At 38.5% G+C, this 20,577-nt stretch overlaps 1 protein-coding gene across 2 annotated transcripts in view; it reads right to left on the reverse strand.

Annotated features, from left to right (window-relative positions):
* Positions 1-212: 212 nt before the first annotated feature.
* The window catches only part of TTC17 (tetratricopeptide repeat domain 17), a 55,044-nt gene continuing 34,679 nt past the window's right edge, over positions 213-20,577 (reverse strand). The window contains exons 17-26 of one of the 2 annotated variants that reach the window (XM_064424953.1): positions 11,313-11,483; positions 10,702-10,952; positions 9,990-10,155; positions 7,588-7,708; positions 7,110-7,269; positions 6,549-6,632; positions 4,945-5,064; positions 2,604-2,747; positions 1,112-1,272; positions 213-421 (exon numbers count right to left, since the gene is read on the reverse strand). In XM_064424953.1, coding sequence (XP_064281023.1) covers positions 1,141-1,272; positions 2,604-2,747; positions 4,945-5,064; positions 6,549-6,632; positions 7,110-7,269; positions 7,588-7,708; positions 9,990-10,155; positions 10,702-10,952; positions 11,313-11,483 — 1,349 coding nt within the window. In that variant the 3' untranslated portion in view covers positions 213-421; positions 1,112-1,140. Of the gene's footprint in view, positions 1,273-2,603; positions 2,748-4,944; positions 5,065-6,548; positions 6,633-7,109; positions 7,270-7,587; positions 7,709-9,989; positions 10,156-10,701; positions 10,953-11,312; positions 11,484-20,577 lie in introns of both variants that reach the window. The other variant, XM_064424952.1, reaches the window with a different exon arrangement.

Below are 20,577 nucleotides of genomic sequence, written 5' to 3' on the forward strand. Positions count from 1 at the left end.
AATTTTTCCTTATTTCCTTCTGCCACAGAGTCAGACACAGCGGCTCAAGGAATTTTTCAAGGGTACATACGAAATAATTGGCTGATCAGGATTGTCAAAGGCTTTCCTGGCTCCCAGCTCAGTCTGCTCCCAAGGAAAGGCTGTAGCTCCTCCAGACTAACCTGGACTCTCGCGAGTGGCGCATGACATACACAGTACAGCGAAGCTGCGAGTTGTTCATAAACAATTTATTTTATTTCAAGTATGTGCCCTTTTTGATTCTGGAGAATCATGTCCTCCACCAACCAAAGACGGAACTGATTTGGAAATCTTCCACCTGACTTTTTTGCTGTTGACACCTTGACACCATGTACCTCCTCCTCCTTGGCAGCTGAAAGTATGGCTCAGGGTGAGCATAAACTTGCACCTTATTCCAAAACGGCTAGAAATACAGTGAACAAAGAATTAGTAAATCAACCACTCAGGGAGGCAGAGGGCTATGAATATATAGACAAATATAAAACATCTTACTGGAATTTTTACCAATTTTTTTTTCCTGCAAGTATGATTAAAAACTACTTTGACTTTAGGGTCCTGCTGCTACCTCCTCCTTATTCCCCAACAGAAATGAAGAATTCCAAAAATGCTTCATGTTTCTCATGTTTTTTAATAAATATTTAAAAGTCTGTTCCTCTCCTTCCAAAAAAGCAGGTAATGTGGTATGGAGTGAACAAGACTGGACAAAGCATGAGTTTCACATGGATTGCTGATTATCTCTTCTTACTATTTGGTACAATTGTGTGCTTTGCATTTCCATTGGCTTAAGATTATAAGACATGAAGCAAGTTATTTTGGATGCTGATGCCAATCTAAGCATTATGGAAAAACTGACAGTGCCTAGGTCCTGTTACAGGTGGTCATGGACTCGTGGAAGTTTCTTGGTTTAATATTTACACGGATGTTTTAAAATTATGGTCTGTGAAATATATTTTCCAAAGATGCTCCTCTATTTGACAAAAAAATAATAAAAGAACCCTTGATCCAAATCCCATCTCTTTTTAACAGTCTTGTTAAAAATTTCAATTCATCAATTTATCTTAGCACACTTAAGAGCAGAATAGAGAATAATGACATTTTTAAAAAAGAGAAAGATGCTGATCTCTAAGGAGACCGTCGCTCTTTTTTCAGAAGTAGATGACACTGAATGGTGCGGATTCGGTTCTTTGCTGGGGCAAACTCCGGCTGAAGCTTTAGTGTTGACTCATACCATTTCATGGCCTTTTCAAACTCCTCCTGTGAAGAAAGAAACCAGAGTGCAAAGAGTCAGATTCTAAAAACAGTGAACACATCTTCTATGCCTTTCCCATCCCAACCAGTTGTGCAGCATGATATGCACTGAAGTAACAAAACCAATCCTTGTGATTTAGGATTTTTTTTCTTCTCCCACAAATAACTGATATTTTCTTGGGCTAATGACTCAATTCTGCATAATGCACAGAAAGGAGCTGAGTTATTGCTGAGAATTATTGACCAATGTTCTTGTGTTTTCTTTTTAATAGTACACCTCTGTATTCTTGCTGTAAAAATAACTTCTAAAAACAGATTTCAGTCAGAATTTGAGTAGATCAAAGCTTTAAAATCATGGACAATGCAAAACCATCACATTTTCTGAAAAGCTGACATTTTTAGAAACAACCTGAAATTATTTTTAAAAGATTACTCAATAAAAAGAGTAAACCTGAACAAAAAAACCCCAAAACTTAAATAGCATACAATAGCTAGACAATTTCAATTGATAAGGTGGACTCCAGGCTAGTAGTTAGAAGCATTCATGTGGAAATAGCATCTGTTTTTGTATAGGTGAAATCTCATTACCTATGCCACCCTGCTTTTTTATTAACCAGGAAAGCATGCCAATATCTGACAGTGTATTAGAGGAAAACTGAGAGGAGAAAACACCCAAAACATTCTGGGGCTTTTCGTCCGTTTCATCACTTATTTTTTTCTCGTAAGTTCATTTTCTCAGTAACTTTAGTTATGAAGTAGAGATAATATGAATTTCTGGCCATATCATAAAGACTAACTAAATGAAGGTGAGTTGTAAATCTTGCTTTTTAAAAAAGTGTATTTTAATAGTATATATAGACAGTATAAAGAAATTTGAGCTCAATCTGCAAATTATATTGGGCATTGATAGTCCAGACACTGAAAATGAACTTCCCTTGTATATGTTCACCACAACTGTGAGTTGGGTTTTACTTATTATTCCAAGCTGAGCTCTTCAAAATAGAGACCAAATTCATCATTAATTTTCCAGTATTATAAAATATCTTGTATTTAGATAGGTGGACAACACAAATTACCAATTGTTTGCTCCTGTCTTTACAAAGCTTTGCACATGGCATTCTTAAGCCAGCTTATAAAAATGTTCAGTACTTAAAAGTACTAAACAAAAAACAGGAGTAAAATATATGTAAGTTTTGTCTTTCTAAAGATACTAATTCTTTATGATCATACCCAATTTCTTGAACGTTGGTCCTTCAAAATTATTTGTGAGAATAAGACTTTTACATAATGTAAACAGTGTCCCAAAGACAGCCACAGCTGGGCAACAGCACACTCACCATTGCTACATAGACATTTGCCAGCGTGAAATGGTTAACCACGAAGTGCGGCGCTATTTCCACTGCCATGGTAGCCACAATGATGGCATCATTCCAGAGTCTGGCGTTGTGGAAAATGTTTGCTAGGCTTATTAGTGGTACATCCTGGAGGAGAAGAGCAAGCAACAAACAGTTTCTTTCCATTGCAATTGTCTCAGGATCAGCAAGACAAACAGAAGAATCCACTACCAAATCGCACTCATCTGGCTCCTACCCACTTCCCTCTCTTTTGATGTTGAGAATAATGATCCAGACCTATTTTAATACAAAACTGCATTTCAGCCTGAGTTACAAACAAAAAACCCTCACATCTACATCCACTCACAACAGTGACAAACATTCCTCTTGGATAGAAAAAAGCCCTCAAAAATTAACTCACTTAACTGAATGTTCATTTAGTTTTTAGAAGCTCTTAGACTATTTTCTCCCCAAAGATGAGGTGCACTCTTTAGAGACAAGAGAAGCTGGTTTTCTTGAATACCCTCCTTCAGCTCTTGCATAAAAGGAAAGGGAATATGAACAAAGGGGACAGCAGGGAAGAAAACATGCGGTAACCATTAGTGCAACAGATGCATCATTTTTTGTCCTGCCTCTGCCACAGAATTGTTATTCTGATGCTGAGTAATAGCTATAAATAAAATTTTCTCAGCTAGACACTGATGGTATGTTCTTTATTTCTTGGATTTCCAGACTGTGACCTTGTCTGACTGAAAAAATTGTAGAGCCCTGGCAGCCAGGACAGACTCTCTGGGAGCTGGGCCTGAAACTTTCAAAGCACAAAATACTGCTTAGTACCAAGGCTTAGGTGCCTTCAACAGGACAATAAACGTTCTGTATGTGATCCCCAATTCCTTGACCTTCACATCTCAAGGAATACCTGTGCTGGCCAAGTTATTCATGTTTGCAAAGCAGATATTATGGAAGTCAGAATCACAAGAGAAGCTCACTGGAAAATTAATTACCTTTTGTTTGCATGAGAAAAGTCAAGTGAAAGTAGCCAAAGTGCATAAAAGCAAAGAGGAGGATAAACCAAAATACACAAAATAGCTTTTAATTCAGTGCTAAGTCTGAGTAAAAGTTGGAGCTCTGTCTTTACAAGCAAGATCCAGGGTTTTCTCTAGAGGCAGCTTCAATATGGAGGACAAAAGACACAAATTTGGAGAGTCATACAATCTCAAACAACATGATTACATACTTCTAGAAAAAAGCACTACTTCACCATAATCTTGACAACTGTAGTTTCCAAACCATAGTCTGGCCCTTACAAATCACACAGCTCAGGACTCCTTTCCTGAGGAACCAATTACATGGAAACACAAGAAAATAAGCAAAAGCTGGATGTGTTAGCTCTTGGTTCCAACCTTGTTTTAAATGGATAATGCAAATAAATATAATTATAGGAAACATACAAAGAATGTGCAGTGGGGATGTGCATTTCTTAGTTGAGGCATTTCTGCTGTTAATGGCTAAATCCTCCTAATAATATCCTGAAAGCATGAATTACTTCGTCTCGCAATTTTCAGAGAATGGTTGAAGACCAAGATTCCAGTGGAATTTACATTTTTCCAGGCTGTACAATTTGTTGCCCAGGTCAAAAAGAAAAATCTGCTATGTTGAGTAAGGAGCCTGTATTGCATTTATCAGTTTGCAAGGGGGAGCCTGGTGTTTAAGACCAGACATTACAATGCTCAGCATAGCACCTGGCAAGGTGAAGAGTACAGAGCACTTCAGCCAACTGAAACACTAAAGAGAAGACTGTGTCCAAAGTACTGCTGGTTTTTTTTTTTTTTTTTTTGAGCAAAGAACTGCTGCACAAAGTCAAGGACTAGTGTACAACTGAGATTCACAGCCCAAACGCTTAAGATTCAAGCACTTAAGTAATTCCTTTAGATAATCACCTCCCAACCTCTCTAAAAGCACAACCAGAAGACATACTTCCTTCACTAAAAGCATAACCAGAAAACACACACTCACATCTTAGATTAGAACACTTGTCCAGACAAAGGCTGATGAAGACTCAAAGTCCTAACAGGAGGAAGTTCAAGTCTGGGATACCCAGAGGAGGTGTCACACCCACTGAACTGCAGGAAATTCCACTGAACCTTTTCTGCAGTTACCTTTTTTTTAAGAGACAGTCCATACTAAACAAATGGTGAAAATCTTTCACCTCAACCAGCTAATATCTAATACATTACAGACACCTGATATACAGTGTTGGCCTTCACAACAGCCTGTGAAAGCTCTGCTGTGACAAGCAAAACATTCTTTCACCTGAGTAGAGGGCACACACACGTATACACACCTTCATGTGATGGGGTGCATAGTGCAATGCTTGCCGTAAACAGTCAATTGCCTTCTTTCCTTGGCCTTTCACCCTCCAGTAAAGAGCTGCCATGCTAGAGAGGACCCATGAAGTCTGATTCTGGCAAAAGAAGAACACAAAAAATTGTCATGTATACACCGGTAGTGAATACTCTTCCTACATTTCACTCTTCCAATTTATTTGAGAAACTGAGGTAGGGGATGTTACGCTTTAAAAGAGTATTAAACTATTTCAAAGCAGCAAAAAGTTTCTGACAACATATATGCAATAGCAAGGTAAATGAGACTGCCAAATGAAACAAATTCCAAGTGCAACATCATTTCCTTAGGAACAGAACAGCAGTTAAATAGCTTTCAACAGCAACAAGAGTTTCAGCAGCCACAACAGCTTCTAACCAGCTCTCTGATGCTGAGCATCTATATGTGCACACACATTACCCAACATGAAGGAAAAAACTTAGCTAAATTAGCTGATTGGACCTGTAGGCTCCCTGCAGTCACTGGAAAGAGAATGGATGCCCTGGGATGCAGCTCAGTCCAGAAGCCTGCCAAAGCCCAGCCTCTATCTGGCTGACTCCCATGCCCTGTGTTACAAAGGAAAATACTGAGAATTCTGTTTCTAATCTCTGCACTAAATATTCAGCTAATTTGGATAAATCTTGGTGTCTGCAGGGGAAACTAGCATGGAAGCAAAAAAGGTAGTATACATCTAAAGTGAAAAGAAACTAACTCTTGTAATATGATGAAAAGAGTAATGTCTTTACTTTCAGGGGATGGACAAAGCTATATTGGTAATAATTTCAAAGCACAGCAACTACCTCAGACAGCTTTTGGTCCAATAGGCTAGGGGCACCAAACTGTTTTCATTGAGCCCTCTTTTCCACAGTAGTTTGGGATACTGTCCCTACTAGTTGTAAATACAGAGTAGCAATCCCTGACATTCCTGTCTGCTTCTTGGATCCTGTAAAAATTATGTCCCTAATCCTCTCATCCTAGGGCTCACAGCTGAGGTCCTTTAGCTAGAAGCTTGGTTTTCTCTGGGGAGAACAGGGAGTGCAGGCTTGCACATGGTACCACACCTCTGCCTGAACCCATGTGACACTTCAGGCCAGCACTGCACCAGGGAGAAGCAGCAGGCTGAAACAGGAAGCCCCTCTGAGGTGTCTGACAGCAGCATGCCAGGAGGAGTGTTACTGGAGAGGGGAGACATAGCTTAACTCCACTTTCCATAAGCTCCAAGTCAATGTAGCATAAAGAGAAAGAAGAGGGTTGACAACTGTTGAAATCGTTTCATAAATCAATAATCAGCAATGCTGCTCACTACAGGGCAGGAAACACTGGGACATTTGACAAGCTAAGGTTTCAGCAGAGAGATACAGAAGACACTTGATGGTATAAGCATAAGATATACCTCCACAAAATACCTGTGAGGGCATTACAGATGCTAAATAGACACAAATCCCTAGTCCAAGTACTAATACGTTCCTTGAGCAGGATTTCAAACAAACGATTGCAGACCGGATTGACCACTATGCCAGTCATGAGCAGTAAGCCCAGACTTCTCGTCTCCTCCTTTACACATACCTTTTCCAAAGCTTTGGCTATTCGAGTACCAACTTGTTCTAGTGACTGTGGCGAGTAGTGGTCTTTGCCAAGATTCTGTAGGACCTATGGAAGAGGAAGTAAAAGTGCTTAGGTGCTGGAACCTCGTAAGAGATGTCCCCTTGCTTGTTGGTTGTTTTTTTGCCTGGTGTTTTCCAAATGCTGTAGCCTGCTTCAACCTAAACATAACCGTCTATCTCGGGTTGATACTATCTGTATAACACAGTGCTGTAACTCCATGGCACTGAATACTTAGAACACTAAAAATTCTGAGTATGCTGAGTTGGACTTTACCTTCACTAATCCATCCACAAAGAGCTATAAATACAGAGACACTAATGGTGTTTTAGGATTTCCCTCAGGGCAGACTGTAGATGGCTGGGAAAGCATTCTGGTAAAATTTCATGCTGCACTGTTCTTACAGTTTTATCCAGGCATTCACTCACTGAAAGTCACCTTTGGAGACAAGGCACCGAGCTAAATGCACCTTGAATCTGCCACAGTATGGCCACTTTTGTGTGACGGCCTTCAGCTCTGGCATACCTCTTTCAGCTGACTTTCTCCAGTGTAATGCAAGCTGGCCCGACTAGAGACACCTTGCAGGTGGTCCAAAGTATGCATACTGGCTGGGAGGTTTGGGTTACAAAGGGGCTCCATGGCTGGTTCCTGCAGCTGTGTGGCAAAATCAATGTGTTCTGTAATGCTACAAATGTCATAAAACAAGTCAAATTAGTTAAGAGAACAGAACAGTCATTAGAAAGCTCTCTAGTGAAAGTAAACTGCCCAGAACCTGGCAGAATCTCATCTGAGTAGCTCAAGAAGCAAGAGAAACTGGATCTTACATCTGCACTTGTACTTTTCAAGTCTAATTGATGAAATTCCACATGATGCTTTCAAACTTAGAAATCCTGGAAGTTCTTTCTTACTAACATAAAATCTTCAGTTTACACATACTGAAGACCACGTAAATGTCCTGCTTTGTGTAAGTAACTTACTTAGGGCTCATATCCAAGATACTCACTCAATGTTTTTAGCAGAAACAGCAAGCCACGTGCTGGCTACAGTTGTAAGCTCTACCCTGCGGAGTTTCAGGCATTCATCAGGGCTGGGCCAGCCAAGGCTACGGTAGTCACGCCTTTTTCCTTGAGAAAATAAAACAAAAATAGAAGAAACTTACTGGAAGGACAAAGACATTCTACTTCAGTACAACGACTCTTAAAATACTCTACGCCAGTGGATACATCCCCTACACTATAAAAGTCTGCCTTGCAGAGACATTTCTTTAAGAACATTCCTAAATTTAAATGGACTGAATGGGACTGGTAGCATGCACAGACAGAACCAGATTGTGGACAAGACAGATTAGGAGATGAAATTTCAAATCTGTTTCATTACACTTTTACCAAAACTACAGATTAAGAACAACTGCCAATCTCGTTTACAGGTAATGTCTCTACTTAAATGTCCTTAAGCCAAATTTGTGGGTCATCATTAATGTTCTACAGCTACAGTTAAAAACTAATAAAAGTTGACTGGTCTATCTGTTGACAATTCCAGGCGAAAAATACTGCAAATACAATTTAATGAGTATTGCTAAGACAGTCAGTGGCTTTTACCGTCTTCTTACACTCAAGATAGAAACCTTCCTGAAACTATTTAATTACACTTTAGCTCTCCCACTCTGCAGAGGAGCAAGGCAAGGCAGAGAAAGGTATCTTTACATTTAAACTAAAGCCTATTGAAGTCTTTCCCTCAGATTTGGTGTATACTGTATCAAGTCCTAGGAAACTGGCCTGTGTTAAATGTTGGAAAACATTCTCCTCTCATACCAAAAATGTCCAAACTATTTGGAACATAAGAAAAATTCACTACAGAAGTAGATTTGCACAGTGGGAAGCCAAGTTTAAAAACGTGCCAGTCTATCAAACCAGCTATGTGGACAATATTTCAGTATTTATTTCTAGTTACATGAAATTTTGCCCATTTGGATGCAATGCCTATTTCTCATCCAAGTTACAGTAAACCACTTCATCATATTGTGCAAACAACGAAAAAGCCTGTAATACCATGTATTTTGTAAAATATTGTAATAAAAGGGAAATTAATTTTGAGATACAAAGGGAAATTTCAAAGGGAAATGATCAGTTCTCATCACCACCACTGTGAACTATCTGACTGCTAGTTCTTACTGGCATTAACAGCAAAGGACATAAAGAGGTATGGAAATGCTACAGACAGTTCAGTAGTCTGGGAAGGAGTGAAACACAAGACAGATACCATCATTCCTCTGTTCTACTAAGAACTCCCCAGGTGATCTTCAATTTGTTACTTAAAATTTAATGACTTAGTTCTTGCAAAGAGCATGCCAGCAGACTCTGCCTCACAGGACTGTTGGGAAGATTACTTTACAATTGAGGGATGCTATGTAATAAAGCCACAAAAGTAACTCAGAGGGAAGGAGGATAAACACTGAGGAAAGGACAGGTGTGTGCTCACAAATGACAGTCTGTTTTCATGTATTCCTGACCCCCTCATTTTAAAATTTAATTCAATAACCTACATTTGTCAGTTGCTAAAAAAGGAGGTTGTTAAAGATTTAATGTAAAAGCCTTCAAAATGTGAAATCACTTTCCAGGTCATCAAATCATCAAGGACTAAGATGCACTCTAGAATTTGCTTACACATCAGCCCCATAACATTAAGATTTTAGCTCAATTGAAAGACAAAACAAGAAGTATAGGGGTCAATTACTTTGGTTTTATTCTTTGGCACCATATTAACAGATTACTCTCCAATTTCTCTTATTCAACTCGCAAAAACTCCATCTGCCTCTCAAAATCTCATCTGTGTTGGTGCAGAAGTCTACTCTTCTGTAACTACAGTGTTTTGGAAGACAGTCTCTAAGTTTTCTCTTATAATGTTACTGAATAATTATAGAAGAACACTTGATGTTTATTTATTTACTTTGTTTTTATTAGACTAAACTTTCAGCTCTGAGTTGTATGCCTTCTGCTAACCAGAAGTCAGTACAAACTCTTATTCTGCATCCTGATAAACTAACTCCTCTGCCCATTCAGTTTATCAAAAGAGATCACCAAAGTCCCCTCTCTGTTTTACAACTTCTACTCACAATATCTACCTATTTCATTCTCCACTCTCACCACCTCATCCCCAGAACTTCTGGGGAAATTAACTAGGAAGTTTTCATTCAACACAAAGTTAGGCTGCACTTCATCAAGAAGGTGCTGATGGAAGAGATTTCTTGTCTTTTCATGTACTCATCTAGAAGGGACATATCATTACATAGTTTTTGTGATGCTTATTTTCAGTAATAAACCAGTGTAATATAAAGGTGCAAAGGAAATAAACCACAGTAATACAACAGCTGCAAATGATTTGCTTTCTCTAGAAATTTCAGGTTACCAATTGGTCCAGGAGAAGGTATCTTTGGTCCACTGATCTCTAGAGCAGTTTGGTAAAAGTTTTCATTTTCTGCATTAGTTCCTTCTTCCACATTTCTCCCAGCTGGTTCCTGAAGATCCAAGCTTTCAACTTTTGGTTTCTTTAAACGTTTGACCTGAAAAGTGATCTACCAAAAGAACAGTATTAGCAAGATTAACAGTGAGAAACACCATGACTGCTTTGCACTACTTGTTTTAGCCCAATGCACTACTTGTTTTAACCCAAAGATGTTACAGATGAGATCTTTGTCTCCCTCTTTTCCTCCCCATCTCAACTCATTCTCAAAGCCTGCTCCCTTTCACTGATCACATCATGCAAATGAAGTATGCAACTTCTGACCTCCAACACAAGAGAAAATCAATTTAACTGCTGGAGAATTGAAAGGCATTTTTCATAATATATTTTACTGGTAATTTGATGACAAGAGGGATTCCCGTGTTTTCATGCTAACTACAACTTTTGGTTAAAATATATTTTTATTTTTAACTGTGAGCAAGAAGCTGGTGACAGATTGAAGCTACTTGTTCATTTCACACCAGCCATCAATGACTACATCTTTTAGGCTCATAGGGGAAGTGCTGTATCTCTCAGTGCTAAACCCCTCGAACTGTTCTCATCTTTCCCTCGTCCACAACACTTAGTACAGGACTTAAGTAAACTAACTCAAACTTACCCATTCAGCTTCATCATCATCACCACAGTCTCCAAAACAGGAGCTAGCAAGTCCATCCTGAGATCCCTTCTTCAGGACCCGGATTCCCTGCAAGTCCATCCGACGACCTTTTACCTCCAGTGCCCCCTCAAAAGCTTCCTGAGGCCAAGAATTTTCAAACTCATCCACCAAAGCCAGCATCTCTTCAGACATCTGATCATCTTCTAAACCCTCCACTCCTTCTGAATCATTGCTTTCTGCAGTCACTGTGTCTAAGAGGGAGTACCATAAAAAACTTCAAAAATTGTTTTCCTTGTGCTTTCACAAATTGTACAAAAAGAATCTTTTCTCTGTGACCCGACTTTTCCACTTGCACAACTCAAGTATTACTGACTACTCACTGCAAACTGCACAAAGAGTGAACTAGTCAATGCAGACCTCCTCACCACAAATAAGCATCCCTGTTGTGCTTGGAGAAGACTGGTGAAGAGAGTGAAACTAGTTCACGGGTTACGTGTTATTTTATGGGCAGAGAGGGGAAAACACAGCTTCTTAGTGGAAAATAGACAGCTCTTCTGAAAAATCTAGAAACAATTTTATTTACCAGAACTGACTTTGTAAGGCTGACTTACTTTCCAGTCTCAAGAAGGAGGGATCCCTTGCTGAACTTTGAGTAAGGACTTCTGGATCTTCTGTACCTCCCTCAGAGTGTCCTTCTGTCACTGCTGTAGCTGACTCATAGTGGTCATCAAAGTATTTCTCCTTGCCGTAACTGCCATCTGGATTTTTCTCATGACAGTGGCCTGAAAGAGAGAAATTTAATGATATACCATGCGAGAAAGCTCCTCCTGGATACAAGTGCAGAAGCTGTATTGTGGAAGCTACCATCTTCTAGTTTTCTGTGGATTTTCTAAGTTTTTAATCTATGGATTAGAAGAATAATTCTATGAAGTATGAAAGACTTCATTCAGTGATTAAAAAACTGATCAGCTCACTGACAAGGGAGATAATGTAAAAGAGTTATAGGAAACTATGCTATTAGGTATATGCTGTGAACTACCAATGCAAGAAAAATCAGCTACTTTTCAAGGGAAGGTTGCACAGGAGATGAGAAATTACTGTGTGCTGGTGCCCGCTCCAATGAACACTCCCAAGACAGGTTTTAGTGACAATGCACCATATGAGGTGTTTGCTTGCCACATGAATTTTCACTTGAGACACCACAGTGGTCACCATGCTTATGTGCAAGAGAAAAAGGGCCAAGGCAGACTGATGTGGGAATGTCAGACTGACCTTCTATGCCAGCAACAGACAGCATCTTGGTATGACTAGCCCATGAAACAGAAAGACAAAAGCTAAGAGCATTAATCTGTGCAAAAAAAAATCAGAAGTTTATATAGCTGAAAGTTTAACATCTATAATTTTTAGCTCAGGTTACAAGTTCACATCCCACCAAATGCAAAGATCCAGGAATAACAGATGCAGAGTCAGTAACAAGCAGAAATAAAAATGCGCACACTTGCAACAGTAGCCTTTGAGCATCCTTTAGTGCCACATAAGCATTTAGACACTTCAAAGGGTGGCCACCTGCACCTTTGTAACAATACTTTTTAATTTTAACTACATATCTCCGATTTTCTAACACTAATTACTTTCCACAGCCAGAGGTGCTTAGGGAATACAGCTAATGACACCATTCTCCACATGCATGAGAGGATGGAACTGCCCTGAACCCCAAGGTGCAGCTATGGGGCTGAGACACAGACATGTACACAGCTACTGCTCTAAAACCCTTCCCTCCTTTATTGCAATCACTTGTGAGTGAAAATAGTATACACGAACAAATGAATTAAGAAGCCCACAGCTGAATAAAAGAAAAATTAAATGCATTAGATTCTCAAGTACTTTCTCCTTTCTACCTTCTCTGACTGCAAATTGTATTTCTTCACGCATATTTTCAACCAAGAAGCATAAAATAACAAGAACATGAATAAAGCAGATCAGTGACCCCTTTCTATTTCATACAATGATCCTATGTTACAAAGGATAATTCTAGGTTTTACACCTTTATCAGGCCAGTGGGATGAGAGTTCTAACTCTCACATAAGGGTAACCTGTTCCACTGCTTCTCTGCAAAGTGAAACTACAAGTTTTAGCTCTCTGTTCTCCATCTGGGAACACTCAGGTGTCATATCTGGAGGAGAAACAGACCAGTATTTTCTCTCTGTGTGTGAGTGACCAAAATAAAACAAACTAAACTTGATTTATAAATCTTTTGGGAAAACTATTTCTTGTCCTACCTCTTCTGCTGTATGTAAGAAGACAAACAATGCTATGAGTAAATAAATAAGAAGTAGTTAACTTCAAAAACTCTTCTAATATCTACCATCCAGTTATACTCAGCCTTTCCTACTCTATCAGTCATTGATTCTTTCTCCAATCCCCTGTCCACCTCTCCCATTCTGCCAATAAAAAACGAATTGTTTTAATAAAAAAAAAAAAAAAGAAAAAAGAGAAAAAGAGAAAACAATCACTTCAATATATGGAGAGCCTCACATTTTGTTATGAGAAATGGTGCACACAGAAAACTTAAGCTGCCCCCACCTGACATTAACCCAGCCTGATTCCAATGCAAGTCAGGTGCTTCTCAGAAATGTGATGGCCACAATTCTCTTTGCTGAAGATCCACTCATCATTAGTATAAAGAAAGAAGCAGAGGGGCAAAAACCCAGACAACTATTTTTGACTGAAAAAAAACTGCCAAAAAGAATTAAAAAAGCTGGAAAGCACAAGCAGAAGAAAAAAAAAAGATGGTACTTAAAATTCTACTTAACACCAACTCTGTTAATATTAATTTACAAACACTGACAGCTAAAAACAGGCTAGATGACTGTGCTGGCTTTCTTGGGATCTGAGAGCTGCTATATATAGAAACCTGAGTGACCTAATTTTTTCAAATTACTGCTTTCAGTTGTCTGATATTGCTGGAGACAAAAATGTCTGAAATTTGGCCGAATGTAGTTGAAAAACCAATGGAAGTTGAGGATCACTAGTGAGTGAACCATGAAGCTGATGGTACTGAAACACTGCAAGTCAGAACTTCACAGCTTCTGTCAGCCACATGCCTGAAACCCACCGGGAAGTCCAGTGGGGAAGTGTGTGAGACCAGCAAGGGAACAACACAGCCCCAAACTCCAGGCATGTTCTCTGTCTGTAGAACTTTGGCTGTATCACTGCAATACTTACAGCACCTCTGACCACTGACCTCAAAGGCCCAGCTATTTATTATTCATATTGCACATATATTCTGGCTGTCTAAATTAGCACATGTGAGTTTTAGGTGTAAAGTCCTGACACAGTGATATTACAAAACTTGGAAGTCTAAAATCTCTACATTGTAGTTGGTAAGTTCAGCTTGTTTCACCTTGAAAATTTACTACAGAAGGATCACCTACTTGCTCATTTATTTTCTGAGAGCAGCTGTTGTCACTCTTCCCATTGATTCTGTAGAGCTAAGAAAGCTCAGAGGGAAGTGGATCAGAGTCTGCCTTACCTTATGTATTATGAGACCTGGTTACTAAATTCCAGACAGAAAAACAAAAATCATACTGATGATATAAGCAAGTGTCTGGGCCTTTATTTAAATCGTGCAAATAACACAAACAGTCTGTATCAGGTTAACGTAGAAATTGGCAGAAAAAAACCCACAAAGTAGTTCCTAATTTACAAAGGAAATCCTCTGGAGAAAAAGCAAATACAAACTCTGTATTTGACATTGAAGCCTTAAGATCTTGGATTAAAAGTGGAAGACAGTACTGTTTATTAAAGGTGCACAGTACTGTTTATTATTTATTCTCATATTGTTAAAACTTGTCATTTTTCGGCCAATGTGAACACACCTGTGCAGCCTTAGCACAAATCAAACTAGCAAAGATTTGCTAGATTATCCTTCCCATTTAATATCAACGACCTTCATGATTTTCAGGACCCCTCTCAAATGTCCACTGAAGCTGTGCTAACTACTGCAGCTGGTAGGGTGGAAAAAACCCTAGACAAAAAGTCAGACTCAAGTTCTCTAGGAAGGAACTCTTCAGTTGAAATCCACTTAGCATAAGGAGGGAAGCACCCAGAGTGCTGACATCTGTCACAGGGAAGGAGAAATATTAGGAGGGAGAAGCAATGCAGTAACTGAAGTTTAAGAGTTGCTCCATCTATGAATGGGTAATAAATACTCTTTCTGAACCATCTTTAATGTTGCCACATTTCTCATAAAAGTCACACCTGGGACCCATTATGAACTTTCCTCATTACATATGAACTTTTCTGGTGCTATATGTTGGGTTTTTCTTTTCATCTGAGAGCAAATTTCTGTCAGCTTAGGTGACCCCAGATGCTCAGAGTTAAAGCCACTCACCTAAGGCAAGGAGAGAAATATGGGAAGTACAGAAACTAGGAAAGATGAACAAACAATACTCCCAGAGTATCACACAGAAGTGGTGCACCTTTAGTAAGGTGTTCAAAGTAATCAAACCTCAGCATTAAATAAGGCACTGATTGTTCTAAAAACGTAAATTAACTGCCAGTGTAGCTGTTTGTTTCTTGTGGTACATTTAGCAGAGAGAATGAGGCCTCATTAAATATTTTCATTGTTTGATTCCCATATACCAACTAAAGGTACATGATGTGGTGTCATCAACAGCATTAGAAATAAAAAATAAAATTATTTCCAAGTGTCTTTGGCCAGCACAAAATTTTTACTGACATTTAGCTCTTTGTCAGGACAGAATCTGCAAAAAAAAATAAATATTACAGCACTTCTAACTCCACCACCTATGTTCCAACATCCCAGGTTTACGAAAATTATTGGGTCCTAACTTCTAATGTTATACAGGCTAGTTCCTTTTTTTTTTTTTTTGGTACATATTTAGAAATTACAGTGGCAGAATAATGCCTCAGAACGAAAAGTTAAGTAATTTTAAATTTAAGTACAGATTTTTTTTCCCCTGCCGTTTGGAATAAACAGAGCTGCATTATCTGCTGAATTATTACAAGAGTCAAGGACTGCTGCTGTAGTCAGTGACTTGCATTAGGTTAGGCAAAATGCACGTTATCTGGAGATATGTGTCACTTAAATAATTTGCCTCTTTATGGGTAAACACAGACAAGAGAGAACTGTACTTAATACAGATGTAAGTCAGCCTAATACCTGAGTTGTCAGAGCAGAGAACAAACTGAAACCAAGTTGCTACCATGAGTTATTAACTCCATACTTATTTTTTATGAACGCTTAAAACTAGTATTCCCCACAGTGAAATTCAGTAAAGACAGGTTTTTTTTTCTTTCTACAGCAGGAATGACATATCACTGAGCTCAATGGAAATAAGCTTCAATCCCTACATGCAGATGAACAGACTCATCCACAGACATCTCAGCAGCAGTGCATCAATAAGGAACCTTCTCTTTACTTTTGCACTGCTTACACAGATGCAGAGACAAAGGAGGTGTAAAGTAAAAGGGGGTGGTGTATTACCACTTTACATATGAGAATGGATAATGATGCTGCTTAGAGGTCACATGAAAAATCTGGGTGTGCTCAGTACCTGATTGACATATATTTACAGTGAGGCTAAAATATGTTCATTACAGAAATTAAACTGAAATCCAGCACATTGTCACCCATCACTTTTATAGAAACCAGTCTTGTTCAATGATTTGTGTCACACGCAACACAATTTCCCAGGGTTTACAAAAATAATCTAGAATAAGAGAATAAGAGCATAAGCTTTGTGGATCTAGAACTCCCAGGATCTCATTCATCAGCATTTGGGCTAAATAAGCACCTTAAGAACTGTCTTATTTTCTGCACCTTTTGCAATCTGACATTAACAAGCCAGGAAGTGTCACAGGGAAGTGCTGTTTGAGAAACCATCCTCTAGACAACATAAAAACATGAACTTTGACTTTCATGGCAACATTAACACTGGTGATTAACACACTGCATACTCTAATTACCCTGATCCTTCAAGGTGAACATGGTAATTTCCTAAAGATCTTCTGAGACATTAACAGCAACCATGTTATTCCAATCACATATAAGCATGTATTTGATTGCAAAGCATTTGCTAAGGGAAAAAATCCAAGCCACTTGTTTTGACATGAGTTTTAAAAGCAGTAGGATGAGCAGTAACTACAGAAGAGATCTATCTTTAGCAGCTCTTGCTGCTTTGCTCACTCTAATAATAAATTAACATGGATTTATTTACATTTTGCTCTAAAATTAATGCAGCCCTTTTTCTACTGTTTTAATGAAAAAAATACATGTTTGTACTTCAAAATGAATCCCATGATTGAGCTCTGAAAGCAGAAACTGCAGAACACTTAGGACTGAACAGGATTGCCATTAAAAATGTTACAAAAAGGCCATAGGCCATAACTGCTGAACTGTACAACAACAATGTACAACAACGCTGCACTAAAACTCCAGAAGCAATATCAAAGGCATCTGCTGCTTTCCACACACATAAGCATAAAAAATACAACTAAAAGAATATTCACTTAATTTTTAGTGAAAAATGATCACCAAATGATAAGAGCAGGTAAGCAAAAAGAAAAGAGAACTAGAAATTCCAATCAGAATTAGCTGGCTGTGCAATACTGATTTGTGAATGTTTGCTAGGTCTGTATTTAGTTATAGAGAAATACACCAGGTCTACTACACAAATCACTGTGATTTCAGCCACGCATGACTCAGCTCCAGAACAGTAACACCAGAGGACCTCCAATGCCTTTTACAGTTGTAACACACTGGATAAACCACTAAAAAGATGTATCTACTACCCACATATCATCATAGATTCTATTCTGGATAACAAAACACAGATGGCACTAAGTTCTCACTCTGATGGAGTTAAATATCCATATGGGTACTGGAAAAGAATGAGGAGTGTAGTGCCCAAGTTCTGAACCAAGTTTTAATGTGTTTTCTCCCTACACACAGACACTAATTTTTAGCTTTGTTAATTTTTACCTTTGTTAATTTTTAGCTTTTTCCTTTAATATAAATCCTCCTTTGAAAAGCCAGAATTTACAGGACAAAAATAAACATTTTCAAAGGACAGGACAAACTGCTGATTGAAAAAGTGAAGTCTCGAAAACAAATAATGAAAAGCAAAATGAAGTATTTTAAAAGCTGACTTTCATAAATTCCTCCCTCTGATAGCCAGTGGCCCTTCTTCAAAGATGATGAGAGATGTGCTCATAAAGGAATAGTCAAAGAAAACACTACATAAAAAGCTTTCATTTGATGCATAGCAAAAAACAAGATGATAATTTATGCCATCAAAATGTAGACCAAAGCACACAAAATGAAGCATAGAGAAGTTCTTTCTTTTTTTATTATTTATCCCATCAACAGTTTTCCAGTTAAGAGGTTTATATGGTAAAACTGTTCTCACTCGTAGGAAGTTTTAAAATCTGATTTGTAGCAAAATAGCTGCTTCTAAACTGGCTTAGCTATAAAGGTTATCTCTTTGCCTCATCACAGCAGTTCTGATTAAACCTTTCAAAACATACAAATGCCAACAACACATAACCAGATTTCTTGATCATATTGAGAGAAATATCTCACCACTGCGTAACAGACCAGTCCCTGATGAACAAAAATTTTCCTCATGAAAGATAAAGAAGTGATAAATAAAACATGGGAAAATTTAAAGAGAAATTAAAATAGAACACAATGCAGTTTAATAAGGGACATACATGCAAAACATCCTGAAGAATTCAGTAGACTACTCCATAACAGAGTAGAAAATATCAATCTTCCTCCCAGCATCACAGAGGGGAAAATCAAAGAGACTGATTACCTAAAGCCTTCACTCTCCACCCACTAAAATAGAAACTTATTTTTTTCATGATGCACATCTAGAAGCAGAAACTTACTCTGTGATGTCAGGAATAGGGCACAAAACATGGAAACATCTAAACATCTATATGTAGACCCCTTCCCCCAATCCTGTCAGTGAATAAAAGAAGACTGGAAAATGTCTCTTTCAGAGGACCCTGTTCCTATGTATACAGCAGAAAGGTGAGTAGCCCTCCAGTCTGAATTTCAGTCTGAGCCTCAAGGGTAATGATTTTTTCTGTTTGTTTGTTTTGTGGAAAGAGAGAAAAAAACCCAAGAGAAATAAGCACATAAAAGTTCTGAAGACAAAGGGCTTGTCCTCAGTGACTTCTCCCTGGGCCAGATTTTTTTACTGTAGGTAAGAAAATAGTTACTTATTAATTTCTTAACAAGAAATACTCACCTGCAGTAGATGCCAATATAAGGCTTGCTGTGAATATTACATTACTAATATTTACATGCCTGTACACAGCACAATTCTGAAATCACTTTATGATAAAGCAAAAGACAATTCTTAGTTTAAGAATCACTAGCATAAGCAAAGTGGCCTACAGTGGCCTGCTTTTTTTTGAGCTTTCAAACCTTTCCTCTTTTCCACATATCTGTTACACTAGGCATCACCTGTTTTGTAGATCCTGTCAGATCCTAAGTATCTATGAACTCACATCTAAAAAGGACTTTAAGTACAACAGTAACCTTCTACTGAGAAATGGCATCACACAGTTGAACTCTATGAGAGTTAGTAACTCCACCATGGGTTACTGTTAGCTTCCCACTTCTCTGAATGCCTATGTCTTGATAACCACTTTGTCTGTGAGATTTGCACTATATACTGGGATTTAAACAATATACCACAGGGACCCAATTACATGTTTTTTATTCTGAGAAACTATTTTGATAGGCTGTATTTAAGTTTATCTGTATATCTCTTCACTAGGTTATACTGTTCAGCAAGAGCAGATTCATAGTCAGACTTGATCCATGACAATTTATACATTTGTTTGGAATAGATATCCATGCAACTGCTCCTCCTAACTGGACACCAAAGCAGAGGTACTGACACACCCAAACAGCAGACCAGTGTTAACTGGTCAGGTCTAATCTAAGAGAGCTTTTAAGTGCTTGGCAGTTTGCCTGACAGGGCACATTCCACACAAATCCATTAAAAGGCAGAACTGTTGCTGTGAATAGGATAAAAAAAAAATCCTGGTGTTGATGGCTGTGATGACCAAGATTAGCCTTAAGTAAGGAGTACCTGCAGAAGGTTATGTGTGACAAGAATACTGCCAACCACTTTAGAATTCAACAAGAAAACACTCCTAACACTGCCAGAACAGTACAAAGCCATAGAATAGTTACTGCAGAAAGACTAAAAAATTTTGCAAGAATTCCCTTCTCCCCAAAATAGTTACATTCAAGAAGCTTCAATTTCTTCCTCTAGGGAAATGCTGAACTGTCCTAGTTTCAGACTCTAGTAGCCAGAACAGATGATAGATTTAAAGCTTTGCAGACAGTCAGAGCACAACACAAACTCACATGAACCAGGCAACCAACCTTAAAAGGAAAAAACAAATCAATAAAGCAGACAGATCAGGGGTAGTTAAGTGCCTGGCACTCCATGGCTCAGCGTGCAGTGCTCATTTTAATCCGAGCACATGGCATTGCATGCTGCTTCCAGACAACCTCCACATGACTCATTACAGGCTGAGGCCACACATCACCACTTTACAAGTTCTCAGATTTAGGCCAAGTATTGAATACAGCCTTCAAGGTGTCGGCCAGCTGCTAAGGACACTAAACTGCATATTCTCACTTTTCCATATGTGGCTCTTTTCCCTTCCAAACATGCTTTAATAAACTCACTAATTCAGTGCATACAGCTCAACTATAAACACGTTTGTGAAACCAAATCTCCCTGCAAATGTAGCTGGGGAATTACTGCTCCTCCTAAAAGGCTGCTGAACATATGCAGTTGTTGGAACTCTTTGTCAGTCCAG

This window comes from Passer domesticus, chromosome 6 (assembly GCF_036417665.1).
Source record: "Passer domesticus isolate bPasDom1 chromosome 6, bPasDom1.hap1, whole genome shotgun sequence".
NCBI classification, from domain to species: Eukaryota; Metazoa; Chordata; class Aves; order Passeriformes; family Passeridae; genus Passer; species Passer domesticus.